This window comes from Strix uralensis, chromosome 4 (assembly GCF_047716275.1).
Source record: "Strix uralensis isolate ZFMK-TIS-50842 chromosome 4, bStrUra1, whole genome shotgun sequence".
Classification (NCBI taxonomy): Eukaryota; Metazoa; Chordata; class Aves; order Strigiformes; family Strigidae; genus Strix; species Strix uralensis.
The window spans coordinates 47,074,866-47,088,109 of NC_133975.1; the positions used below are offsets into that span (position 1 = coordinate 47,074,866).

The following is a 13,244-nucleotide window of genomic DNA, read 5'->3' on the forward strand; positions in this document are numbered from 1 at the left end:
TAGTACCATAAATGGCACAGGGACAGTGCTCTCAGTTCCTGGCTCCAGAAATGGAATTCCTCATTAACAAAGAGAAGAGCTCAAGACTTGTAATTGCGCAAAAAAAGTGCAACTATTTAATTGTGTTTTACCATTTAGAAAAGTGTGTTTATTTTTGTTAAACTAGGACTTTAAACAAAGAACGGTAAAGTATGCTATAAGGTTAGAACCCTAGATCCATCACCTAGTCCTTTCCTCGGCACAGAAAGCCTTACTTAGTCTTAACCAACTTTCCCCCTTCCATCCCACTTTTCCCTCCCATCCCACTTTCCCCCCTAGCCTCCATAGCTTCTAACAGCTAGGAGAGCTCAGCTGATCTAAATTAAGTCAAATATTTTTCAGAAGATTTTCATAGCAGTAATCTCTATTATTTCGAAGAACTGAAGGTTTACTTGCTAACTTAACACTCTTCAGGGTTTGTGGTGGGGAAGGGTGTCCTGTTTATCTTTTTTAAGGCACCTCCAGGAACCAATCTCCCGCTTTCACTGGAGCCAAACAGGTTGAGCCAAACGGCAGCAGCTGGATGGGAGCAAGTGGTGCTTGGTCCAGCATCTCTGCTGAGCACTGGGGCGCAGGCCACCCGGCCAGCTGGGCTTCCCCACCTCCTCCGGCACGCAGCACTGGGTCTTGGCTAATGCATCATTCCCATGTCACTTGTTCCAGCGGCGCCATGTGACTGGGCCAGCGTCCAGGAACACAGCTACTAAATACAGACACTGCCAAGGCACGTCTGAGAACTGCCTCTGCCAGAAAATTAGATGAATAGAAATCTCTTATCCTACCAGCTTTACTGCTTCTGCCTTTCCCTACCTTCTCTTGAGGAGGATGAAGAACTACACATTGTACATCTGAAGGAGAATTCTGAGCAATAAAGCAAGACAGAATCTGGTATTTATAACACTGTACCAGCTCTTGTTGCATTTCAACGCTGTATGAAAGTACTGAGGGATCTCAGACCTTAATATCTCCTACATAAATGAACAGGCCAGCACAGACATCACCACCACACCTTTGGGGTGGTATCCCGAGGCATGGGTTTGGTTGCCTGCTCTTTCCTGTTCCTTCTCCCTCTTCTGTAAAGTCCTATTTTTAATTTTTTTTTTTTTTATTTAATAAGAAAATGTCTGTATGCAGCTTTCAAGCCTCTGTTCAAAGGAGTAGTTTTAGAAGATGAAAATAAAAAAACATGACTAAGAAACAATATAATTTGACACAAGTAAATACATATTAAACTGACAGAGATACGAACAACGTTTGATGTTCAACATCCCCCCTCCTGATTTTTTTCTACTTAGCTGAGAAATACTCCTTTTGCTAAAACACACACAAACACCTTCATTCAAAGTAACTAAAAACACCTGCATATTAAGAGAAATAATTTCTTTACAAATTTCCTCCACTCCTGCTATGAAAAGGCTATGTTCAAAAGAAGGCTTTGTAAACTTCAGAGGATGTGGAATTCTCTCTCAAACTTTACAGTCAAATTAAGTTTAGGGTACTCTCTCCAGGGGTGCAGAAAGCACTGCAAATCCCCTCCTTGTCCTAGTGCTGAACACACACTCCCACCACACAACAGAACGCTCTGGGGCCAGAGGCAAGTGCTACCTAGGGACTCCACACCCTTCTTCCAAGGGAAATTCTTTCAGAAGAGGTCAGTTTCAACTAATCCAAAAGTGCATATTCAACAGTATGATTTCACTAAAAAAAATAATTAAAAGTTACCTGGTTCTAGGTGCATCCTCCCAAATTCATAATATATGAAAATCAAAGGTATCAGATGTGGTACTCTAGCAGTGCTGAGAGTTGAAGCAGACAAAAGTCTTCTTGATCAGCTAACATAATATTGGTGAGCCCTTTGTAAATGGTTATGTTAAACTGTTTTAAGAGCAAGACTGTCTTTGATTCTTTTGAAATAGAGATTGTAACTGAAAAGTTAAGTCTGCAGTAATCAGGAAAAGAATGAAGAGAAACTAAGTATGTTGAATATTTATGAAAATTTACTGATTTATCCAACTGGCAAGGATATTGGAAAGGACACATACACGAGAAGCCATGCTTGATCACCCAAAAGTTGCTATAGCATGAACAGCAAAGTCCATTGCCTCTGTCTAGATGAATGCCAGGAAATCCTGTCTTAGATTGAAGTGATAACATGGACGGATATAACGTCAGCTCCAGCATTTTTCACTTGTTATAGCCAAAAATGTTTTGCTCCTCTTGTTGTTGTTATAATAATTTGTCTGTTCCATCCAAAACACTTTGCTTAACCCTCTCTTGTAGACAGCATGGAAGGTAGCTTTCCAGTAACCAGCACCGAACTTGAAGCCTTACATACATTTATTTTCAAGTCTCACTAGAAAGGGAAGGAGGAGCCATGTCTTAGGACCCTGTACAGAGGATCAGGGTAATTAAATCACTCATACCATCATACCTTCTCAATGAAAAAGACTACACACAAAACCAACTAAACAAACCACAGTCCTGCAGCTGACTGGCATGGGCAAACGTAACCTTGCTGCAATACACTATGCAAGAGTTACATTCTGTTTACTACCAATTGCGTAGGACTTTGAATGTATAAATAGTCATTATGTTATGAAATAGCCTCCTCCTTAAAGCAGACCAACCGCTCTAACTACTCACATAGGATCCTAAACATTTTCTCAAAAATACTGGTATTGTATTAGACTTTAAAGTTTATACAGCCAGGTTTATACATAATTACAGTTGACCACACCCAGTAACATGCTAAGATTTGGCTGCCAAGTAGCAGTCTGTCAGTCATGAAATATCCGGACAAAAATCAAAGAAAAAAAGCCAGTTGCAACCACGTCATGCAATAGGAAAATGCTTCACACATTGAAGATTCAATGTAGAAACAAATTAAAGTTTCAGTCGGTGAGCTTATGCAGCAATTATCTATTTAGACAAATTAGAAACCTTTCTCCTCATGAGAAGGTAAGAATTGGTCAAGCTCCCTCAGTGTCCCCCAGTAAAACACTGCATAAGAAAGTCCTTTATAATGGATCTGACTTTCTCCCGAGATGAAGTCTACTAGAGTAGACTCACTAGGAGCTGCCTTAACAATTACAGATTCAGGACAACTTCACTAAAAAACAAACAAACAAAACTCTCACTTTCTTTTCTAGTCAAAACAGGGCCCAAGGATCCAACTCTAATGAAGTCTATACTCTAGCCAACTTTTAGCGCTTCAGTAATGCAAACGAAAAGCCACTGCTTCAATCAGATTTCTAGTTCACATGCCAACACCACATTCAATACAAATACACAATTATTTCTTTAAGCAGTAAACAAAGTTTAATTCAGAGGTTCAAGTCATCTCTGACATTCTACCCAGGTGGTTTTTTAAGTAAAAACAAAGAAATCAGGCAGATGGAGTATCAATGTGTACACAGGTTCATTGAATTGACTGATTGTTTCAAAAACCCATGTCCACTACAAAATACAGTGTTCTTTTCTCATTTTCCTCTCCATTGCATACCTACCCCTAGACCCATTATCCAGTTCAGCTATACACAGGCATTTTACAGTTACCAAGTGCTACCATAAAGTGACAAACAGAAAAAGCTGGTTTTCAAATATGCATTATTTTACTAGTTCCATTCAAAAGCATTCCCAAACATACTCCTGTCTGTAAGACTGCACACAAGAACTTCTTAACACAAGAACTTTAGTATCCGAATTGTTTCTGAAATAAACTGTACTCTGATCTAGTCCACAGTGGATGACTGACTTATACCCTTGGGTCTCCCAAATACTGAAGTCATCAGGTGTTACTCACCCACTCCAGAACTTAGAATCATACGTGAAATTGTTTTAGAGCTTAGTAAGCGCTGTATATCCGCAGCCAGGTGTCATAAATATCTTTATAATCAGAGAGGGTTAATTTTTCCAACTCTTTAACTTGATGTGATTCAGAAACTCTCTTAACAGTTGGTAAGGCAGAGGTTGGTACTCCTGAAGCTGTTTGAACTGGATACCATGTGAGAGCAGCCTTCCTCCAGGCTAAAAGCCAAGATCGAGTAAGAGCTCAGATGCATGTCACTACAGTTGTCTGCCAAGTGAACTGAAGTAGTTACAATTCCCAGCTCTTTATTCCAATCTTCTCAACACAGCTGAGGACTAGAACACATGAGCCCTCCATAACCATTTCTGCATGAAGTCTGGCAGCTTAACACAAACTACTGCAAGAGATGGTTATATCACTGACCTTTACACAGACATGACCCAGGAAGACTCCAACACTCTCTATTCTATCAACACTACTATAGAAGTGACAAATGTCCAGTCAATAATCAATTTCAACACAGCATGGGAAAATGCAACAGCATCTTGTACCACTGCAGCCATTTGCCAAGACCTGAGCCTTAATACACATGGACTAGCCCCACTGCTGTGCAGCTGGGCAAAGTGATTTCTGCACCTAATTTGCTTCTTCCTTGTGCCTGCACCAGAGGTTACTAACTTTCCTTGCCAGCAGATTAACAGGTCTCTGTCCAGCTTGTTTAACCCTGTCATGTTAAACAATCCAGGACTTTAGAAACAAAAGGCCCATGATCTTTCCTACAGTAGGATTTGTCTTAAAAAGCACAAGGCGTTTTAGAGAGCAAGTTAGAGAGCAGAGTGTTAAAGGCGAAGAATTTAGAAGGTCATTTTGTGGGAACATGAAAGGAAAGGCAAGGAAAGATGACAGAGACAAGCACTCAACTGATCAGCAATAGCTGGACAAGCTCATGTACCTACACAGGAAAACAGAAGACAGACACAAAAATTTGTCTGAACATTAGCCAATTCCTTTGAGTTGTAGATTTTAAAAAAATTCCATAACTGTCTTTTCCAGACCACAGAGCACTTTTAACATTACAACATTAAATTGTGCAAAAAGATCCATGTTCAGTGAAAGAATAAGAATTTAAGAATAACCTGCTTAGAACTATCTATTCAACAGTTTGTAGATCACTCTCTCTGGGGATTCCTTCAAAAACATAATCTAACATACACTGCTCAGATTTTCTGTACCCCTGAAGCTGTACATTCATACACCCAGCCTCAAAAGTTGTGCAGTTCAAGGTGTCAGATATCTGGATTCAGAATTCAGTGCAAAGACCGCAGAGAAATCCATACCACTGAGTTCATTAAAGCCACTGTTTTCTTTCCTAAAAGTCAGTAAAATTAATGACAATAAAAGCTAAGAGCTCTCATTGTAAGAAACTTCCTGACTTCATTACAAAATATTAAAGTACTAAAGTGTTCAGATTTCTAATTTGAAAGTGTTAATACCAAATTCAGCTTATTAGCACCTCTATTAGAAAAGTAAATATTGTCAGATTGTTTACTTAATACAGCTGATTTCATTAGCATGTGTGAAACTCCACTGAGCACCTTGGAGGAGAAAAGTTGAAGTGTATTGCATTGAGGTGAAAACATGCTGCAGAGAAAGCTCCATACCGATTCAGTAATTACATCACACGCAGTTGAAGTTTCACTTCAGCGCAGTCTATGGAAGGAAAATCATGAGTCAGTTTTAACAGCAGCAAGTGTGATGTAAAGACCTCATGCCCATTTATCAGTACAATTCTAAGAATCTCACCAATATCCAGGAAGCATGCTGACTCACAAAACAGATATTTTGGCTGTTGGTCATGTAAAAGCTCCCATACTTGCCCTAATTGTAGTGGGGAAGGCACAAGCACTATTACTGAAACTCCTAAGGTAGTCTTCTCGGTGCCTCAAGAATGCTTTGCCTTGCACTCTGCGAGGGAGCTTGTTTTGTGACCTCAATCTTGTATATAAAAACATGACATTGCTAAGGTATCTGAGTGACAAACGCATAAAATAGGGCAAATGGAGTGAGGCAAGAAAGGCAGCAAGCACTGTTAAGGTGAGGAGAAAGAACAAAGAACCTGGGTCTGAAGATTAAGAAGTGGAAGCAGAGCACACACAGAGGAGTTGATTCACAACAGGTAAAGGTGAACAACCACGTCCATGCCTGTCAGTCAGATCAGTAGTAATCTGAACACTATCGCAGGAAGTGAAGGCAAAGGTGGAGACAGACACATTTGCTGTCTTCACTCAATTCAAAGTCCTCCTTTTCTCGCTTATTCTCTCTAGCAAGCCTGTTAACCACCATCTTACAGAATTGTATTCCTCACCTTTTGCCTAACAAGTGTACCCGTGGAAACCCTTACATAGCAAATACTGATAATTAGGATAGCATAAGAACGTTCTTCTTACAACATTTTGTCTAAGCAGCATGCAAGACAGCATGCTCTTAATCAAGGGCGTACTTAGTAGAGACAACTGTTGACAAATATAACATCCAACACGTGGCTCTAAAACTCAGTCTTCTCTTCAGAAGCCATCCCAAATATCACTAAGGTGCAAAGTAATTTCAAGATTTCATCTACAATGAAAGCGTATGACTGTTAGTGTCAGAAGGAATACCTAAAGGAACAGCTATGTCATCAAGGTTTGTGGCACACGAAGTCAGTGTTAGTCCAAAGAATTCTCTTTGCAAAAGAAGTCCTCAGCAGCTTGAATATTACTGAAATGCCAGAACAAGAAATAAATTGCTTTTATGAAAACAACTACTCAATTTTCTGGCCCCTCTGAGTCCAGCTATTTTATCACATCTACTCTCTCCAGGCTTTCGGTCTGCTGTTATTCACTGTTCAGACCAAAGCTCAGCTAAAGGTCACTACCATGCACTGGAACACCTACATAACAAAATGTCAAAGTGGGATGACATGATGACTAATGATTACAAAATTTTTGTCAAACCTCTTCCATTTTCCTTTCATCTCAGGTTTTAATAAAGCTATTCTGCTACTTCAACTAAGTTTACATAAGAAAGATTACTCAATTACATGAAGCCAGGCTCTACTGCCAGTAAAGCTCTGCATCAGCTGTTAAAAAGTTTCTCTACAAATTCAGCTTTTATGAATGAATGACCACATTTTTCAGCCCCAAGCAGCTCTATTTTCTCACTCACATCAACAGACAAGTATTCCCCTACCAGTATTAGCATCATTGCTTTAGATTGTAGTGTATTCTGCTTTAAGCTGTGCACCAGCAAGGGAAGGTAGCTCCAAGGCTTTCTGTTGCTATTCCCCAAATCACGTTCTGCTGAGCATAGTATGTGGCAGAGTACTCACCTACTCAGTTTTGGACATGTAAACAGCAAAAGTACCCTAAGAATAAGGAATCAAGAACCTGCTATCCATCTGTGCATCAATTCAAGAATCAGGTGTGTAGGAAATAAACTACTAGCTGGTTTTGCCACATAGATAAGTTACTTGTAAATCAGAAATAAGATAACCCACTGGCAAAGCCAATTTGATCAGTCAGGCAAGAATGCATCTTTTCATGGAATTAAATAACCAAGGTACATCCATTCCTCTCCAAACATCAGTAGCATTTCCACACAGTTTTTTAGCCACCTGTGGCAAAAAAGAAAGAAGAAAAAAGAAGGGGGTGTCTTTTTGCAACTTTAAGAGAGGATGAAAGTTATTGTCAGAGCAAAGCTAGAGGAAACCAGGAGGTTGTTCAGTGACACAAGTGTGTTTAGGGGAGGGGAAATCTAAACAACTTAAGAAGAACAGCCTTGGTTCTTGCAAAGCTCAAAATCCAGAGGACTTGAGGTCGGTTTGTTTTCCTTCAAAACAGCCTCAAGCTGAAAGCATGGTTTCCACGTCAAAAGACCATACTTTCAATCCCCTCCCCTCTGAGCTGTTTTCTTGAGTGAGATTGTAATAAATCTCTTTCTGCAGAACTTACTCTTTAGCTCTCATTACTGAGGAATGGCCAATGCCAGTGCAGAGGCACAATACTGCAGCTTAAGGCTCACCTTCAGCTGTCAGTGAAGAGGTATGTGGCTTAGACTTGCTGTTGAACCTTCCCTGTCTCCATGCTCAGATCTGGCCCTGGGCTGCATCACCCTTTCTACTGCATATAAAATAGTGATTCTCTTTCAAATGCTTTTTGAAGGGTTTGTAGCCAGATGTTTAATAATACTTCCATGTATGAAGATGTACGTGGGTGCTCAGTAGCGTTATTGCTGTGTAGATGTCTACAAAGCTGCAAGAAGCTCAAGAGAAACCCAATTAAGCTACAAGAATTTACTGAGGAGTGTTTCATTTTAACAAAGATATAATAAACTGACATGCAAGCAGACTCAAAGCTCACTACTGCCTGCTTTCCTTTTTCAGAAGGTGGAACACTGCCAGGCTGGTAATAAATGCTGTGAAATAATGCTTAGCGAGTAGGATCTCACCAAGCATTTCAGTGCTATGACCAAAGGAATTACTAGTATCAGCTGCCAAACAAATGATCTCATATACCAAAGCTAACAAACTGTTACCAGATAGATATCCTGCAGTTACAACATGACATCCGCTCCATTACAGACACCAGAAGGAGCAGCTGATACTTAAAGCTGAAAACAGCCCATTTGCAAGTTTCAGACACAGCTGAAATAACACAACCTCTTTAATAGAATCTACATAAAATGAAGTTATTCCCTGTTTTACAACATTCCTTCAATAAACATACCAATATCAAAGAAATTTCATCAGAGGTTGCAATTCAGAAACTACATATTCAGCAGTAAAAGCAGAGTCTTCCACAAACTCCAAGGCACTGCTTTTTGTTCTTCCATCTCTGGATATAGGTACTTCATTAAAAAACCCCAAAACTATCAAAACCAGAAATTAGTGTGAAAACTTAGCCCTCAGTTTAAGTGTAACATCAATCCTTGACATTCAAAAGTACAGAAAAGCACTGATGTGAAATCTCATTCTAGAATCAGATAAACACAATTATAGAGGAACTGCTATAAATTTAAGCACAAACGATATATCTGCAAGCCATATCCATGTTCTCAGAGCCATCCCCAACACCTTACTCAAATATATGCTTAGCACTTGAGACAGTCTAGTCTTGAGACACGTGCTTATAAAATACTCAATCTTTAAAATTCATGGGGAATAGGATGCTTTGGTCTTGCAGTAATAGCTATCATTCTACTGAGCACATGACCCTGGTAGCACTCCAAAAACCTGTACAAACTACTCTAAATCAATCTTACAAAGGAAGTAACATCTGATAAGGAAATAAGAAATATCAGGGGAATTTAGCCACATAAATACACATTTCTCACACACAAAGTAATTAGGATTTCCCCAGACCGCTAGAGACTAAAAAGAAATATAGTGAACCTCGGTCACTCAAATGTCTCTGTTAAAGGGTATGTGTGTGTGTAGATACACATATATTTTTATGTACGCATTATACACATACATACACAAACACATATACAGATATTTTTAGTTAAGGGAAGCAAAAAGCGGTAGTAACAGAAACCAGAAGCTGAAGATCTGTGTACAAAACTGCTTAGAACAAATACAATATCATGTCACTAATACCCATCTGTTCTCCAGCTGGTTTATAATTTCTCTTTTTAAAAAAAGAACTAAGATATTCTAGAATTCTAACTACTATCCTTCTACCACTTCATGCTTCTATTATTTTGAAGGGAGGCACAGACCAGCAGGAAGTCCTACCATCCTAATAGCTCTATATTAACATCTACACCTCATGTTTACTTTCTCCTCACCGAGCAAGTAAGGGTTGTGTTTACATGAACATGTAGTGCAGTCCAAGAGGCCTAAGATCCACTGAATGAATTAATTCATGCTAAGGACCTGACACCCACACTGTACGTGTCCTGGGGTTTTACTTTTGACCAGCTGTAGCCTGGTCCCAGGGACTGAATGCCCATTAGTGGTTGGAACACACATTCTAATTTCATTCATTCCAACAGGAATCCCATTTACGCACCAAAGCCACTTGGCTATATGAGCCAAAGTGCTGTAAGTGGAGACAATTGAGGGGTTTTCTTTAAAAGGGCACTCCTGATCCAAATTAAGATGTTAATGCTCATGCACCCAAGAAACTATTTCCTGTGGCTCAGCTACAGGCACCGTGTCTCTCTCTTTGAAGCTGTGCCAGCTCATCCTGGTAAGCAGCACAGACCTTGTAACTTGCTGTTTTCTTCAGAGCCAAAGAGAGGAAGCAACACCAACATTAGGTCAAGATTTAGCTCCCGTAAAGGAGCGAGGGAAACAGAACAAGCACACGCAGTACTTGTTACAGGTAAACCTCAAGCCTGGTTGACAGCCCTCTGCAATAGAGCCTCTCCTGGTGTTCCCGGGAAGACTAGAAAATGCAAAGCTTCCTTACACTGTACTTGAAAAAGTTGTCAAATTAATTTGAGGAGATTTTTGGTGATTCTGCTATTGTTCTGGGTAAAGAGGGTGCGTGAATACACTTAGGCTTTCAAGACTTCCATAACAATTCAAAGTCCAAGGATACTGATTGTTACTGGTCTTACAGGGCCACTTAAGAGCTATACACAGCAAAACATACCGAATGTGGAGGGACCTTACTAACCAAAACATGAAGAGGGAATAAAACTAACAAATCCTAAAAATATAGGCTTGCAATTAGAGCAGAAAATGATCCTGCCGCTTTGACTCTAAGGGTGACCAGCAGCATATGCTTAATACAGAAGCTACCAGAGGATTAAGTCTTCCCTTTTACTTGGGTCCAATCACATCTCTCCATTCAAACAGAGATTACTGTTCAACAGAAAGTCTACTAAAAACATGGTAGCAGAGCTTCAAAGACCCAGTAAGTATGCTCCTGCAGGTATCAACAGATGACTAGAAAGAAAGAAAAAGCATCACAGCACACTTAGAAGTCATAAGGAAGAAGCTTAAAGCAATATTAACAGGGAAAAAAACCCACAAAATGCTTCAAATAACTTTATTAACCTTAAGTTTGCCAAAAACCTAATCAGATAGCAAGGGAAAGGGGGAAAATAGGGGATAAAAAGTGATGGGTACCTACAATAGTATTTTAGTGATAACAGTTTTTGTTTGAAGTGTTATATCACTTAAATGTTATTCAAACTGAAAACCGAGTGTGGAATAACTTACCTAAGGAATAGTAAGAACAACACACATACAACCTCTAACCTCACAAAATACTCCAGATGGAGCAATCTTACTGATTTTAATGAGGGACACACTACTGTGCAAGCAATCTGTCTTCATGGAGATCCTCAACAAATCCATTAACCTTAAAAATAGAACTAACAGCATTGTTCTGTGATACAGAGTACTTGATAAGATTTTAAGTACACGGCAAAATAACAGAATTGGGAATTGTCACGCAGTTTAAATGGGAAAACGTACTTGTTTTCTTTTAAATAAGTGCTACAAAAAATAACCAGCAAATACAGCATATAGACTTTACAGCCTCCTTAAATTCACCAGCCCCGTTCTCTGGTATGAATCCAAAGCCAGTACTACGTCCTACCACTTTCAATGGAATCAGCTTGTAACCCAAATACCCTAATGCCATTTTGATGTTGCTCCATTTTTCACCATGATCTTGCAACTTTGGGCACACATATGGCCATGGCCCACATAGACCATCTTTGAAAGCTCAATGGCTCCATGATTGTGATCTTTCATACTTGGCACTATAGCACTTTGTGCATCAAGGTATCTTCTACCCCGCTCCTTTACCACTAAGTTTCTTCATTGAAAGCCCAGATTCCAATTCAATACTGTATACTACCTGATCACAGGACTAGTCATGCCGAACCAAAAAAAAAAAGACACAGAGCTTACCAGACACACATGTGATAGTCACTGTGCTCACCAGGGCCAGTTTGGTCTTGTGAGCGGAACAGATGCTGAAAGTAACAAAGCTCTAAACCACCAGCCTGAGCAAAATGCTGTCCCCGAGGGTTTAGAAAACAGTAATAATTCCATATTATATGAAGATTACATATTCGGGCCCTAAAGTAGCAATAGCTACTAAACCTCACCTTTAAGGGTTTGCAATACCACAAGCTGAGAAAGTAGTGAAAGGTACCTGATGCTCAGTGGGTCACCAGACTATACACGTGTATTTAGGTCACAACAATTAAGCTATTTTTTTGATTTCCCAGTGCTGATGAGACCTGAACACGAGTTATCGCAGCAATCCCATACAAGTGCAGGGAATGAGAAGGCCTGGCGCCTCTCCCCCTGTGCTGCCGAGGGGCCGGGCGGGGAGGGGCCCGCGGCTCCCTGCCGTGCCACCGCCAATTTGGATATAAAATGGCTGAGAGATCCACCGAGAGGGAAAGGCGGCAGAAGAGCCACCCCGGCGCGGCGGTGTGTCTGTGTGTCCCCCCCAGGGGTGACCCCTCCCCGCGGGCTGCTCCTCCCGGCCCCTGCGGAAACTTCGCGGTGGGGGATCCCGCGGGGGCTGCGGCTCACACCTGCGCCGCGGCCCCTCAGCAGGCGGCCGCGGGCAGCGCCGGTCGCGCTCCCCGCCGGCCCCTCCCCGGCAGCCTGGCCGCCCCCGCCCCCGCGGCGGCCCCCGGGGCCCCTGTGGAGCCGGCTCCGGCGAGCCCGGACCCGCCCTGCCCTGGCCGCTCACCTGAAGGCGGGCCCCTCCCCGGGAGCCCGGCCGTGGGGGGCCGCCGCGCCGCCGCCCCTTTTGTTGAAGAGCTTCTGGAGCAGGGTAGGGGCCATGCTGCCGCCCTGCCCCCGCCGCCGCCCCGCACGGCGGCGGCCCCACCGCGCCTCTCGCAGCGGCTCAACGGGCGGCGAGCGGCGGCGGCCGCGGCAGCATCCCCGCCGCCGCGGAGCCGCCCAGCATTGCGCGGAGGCGAGGCGAGGGGAGGGGAGGCGAGGCGAGGCGAGGCGAGGGGAGGGGAGCTCCGGCCCGCTCAGCCGCGCCGCTCCCGGCGGCCGCCCGTCACCTGACCGAGGGGCCGAGCGAGCCCGCCCGCCCGGCGGCGCTGACAGCTGCCCGCCCGCCCGCTGCCCGCCGGACGGGGCACGGCACGGCGCGGCACGGCGCGACGGGGACGCGAACGCGCCGCGCCCCTCCGGCGCTCCCCATTGGCTGCGCGGCGCTCCCTGCCCCGCCCCCAGCACGTGGTAAGGCGCCGGGGCAGGCTGAAAGGACCAAGGGCCCTGCCCCGCGCTGGGCGGTGGCAGCGGGTGACGGCGGCGGGGGGCGGCGCAGAGAGGGGCGGGGGCCTCCGCGTGCGCCGGGGTGGCCGGGTGGGCCTGTGCGCGCCGGCGGGTACGCACAGGTACGGGTGTTTGTGCACATGTATC

General features: G+C 43.1%; 1 protein-coding gene across 3 annotated transcripts in view; it reads right to left on the reverse strand.

Annotated features, from left to right (window-relative positions):
• The window catches only part of FNIP2 (folliculin interacting protein 2), a 104,710-nt gene extending 91,788 nt beyond the window's left edge, over positions 1–12,922 (reverse strand). For 2 of the 3 annotated variants that reach the window (XM_074866581.1, XM_074866579.1), the window contains exon 1: positions 12,556–12,922. In XM_074866581.1, coding sequence (XP_074722682.1) covers positions 12,556–12,650 — 95 coding nt within the window. In that variant the 5' untranslated portion in view covers positions 12,651–12,922. The remainder of the gene's footprint in view (positions 1–12,555) is intronic. The other variant, XM_074866583.1, reaches the window with a different exon arrangement.
• Positions 12,923–13,244: the final 322 nt, after the last annotated feature.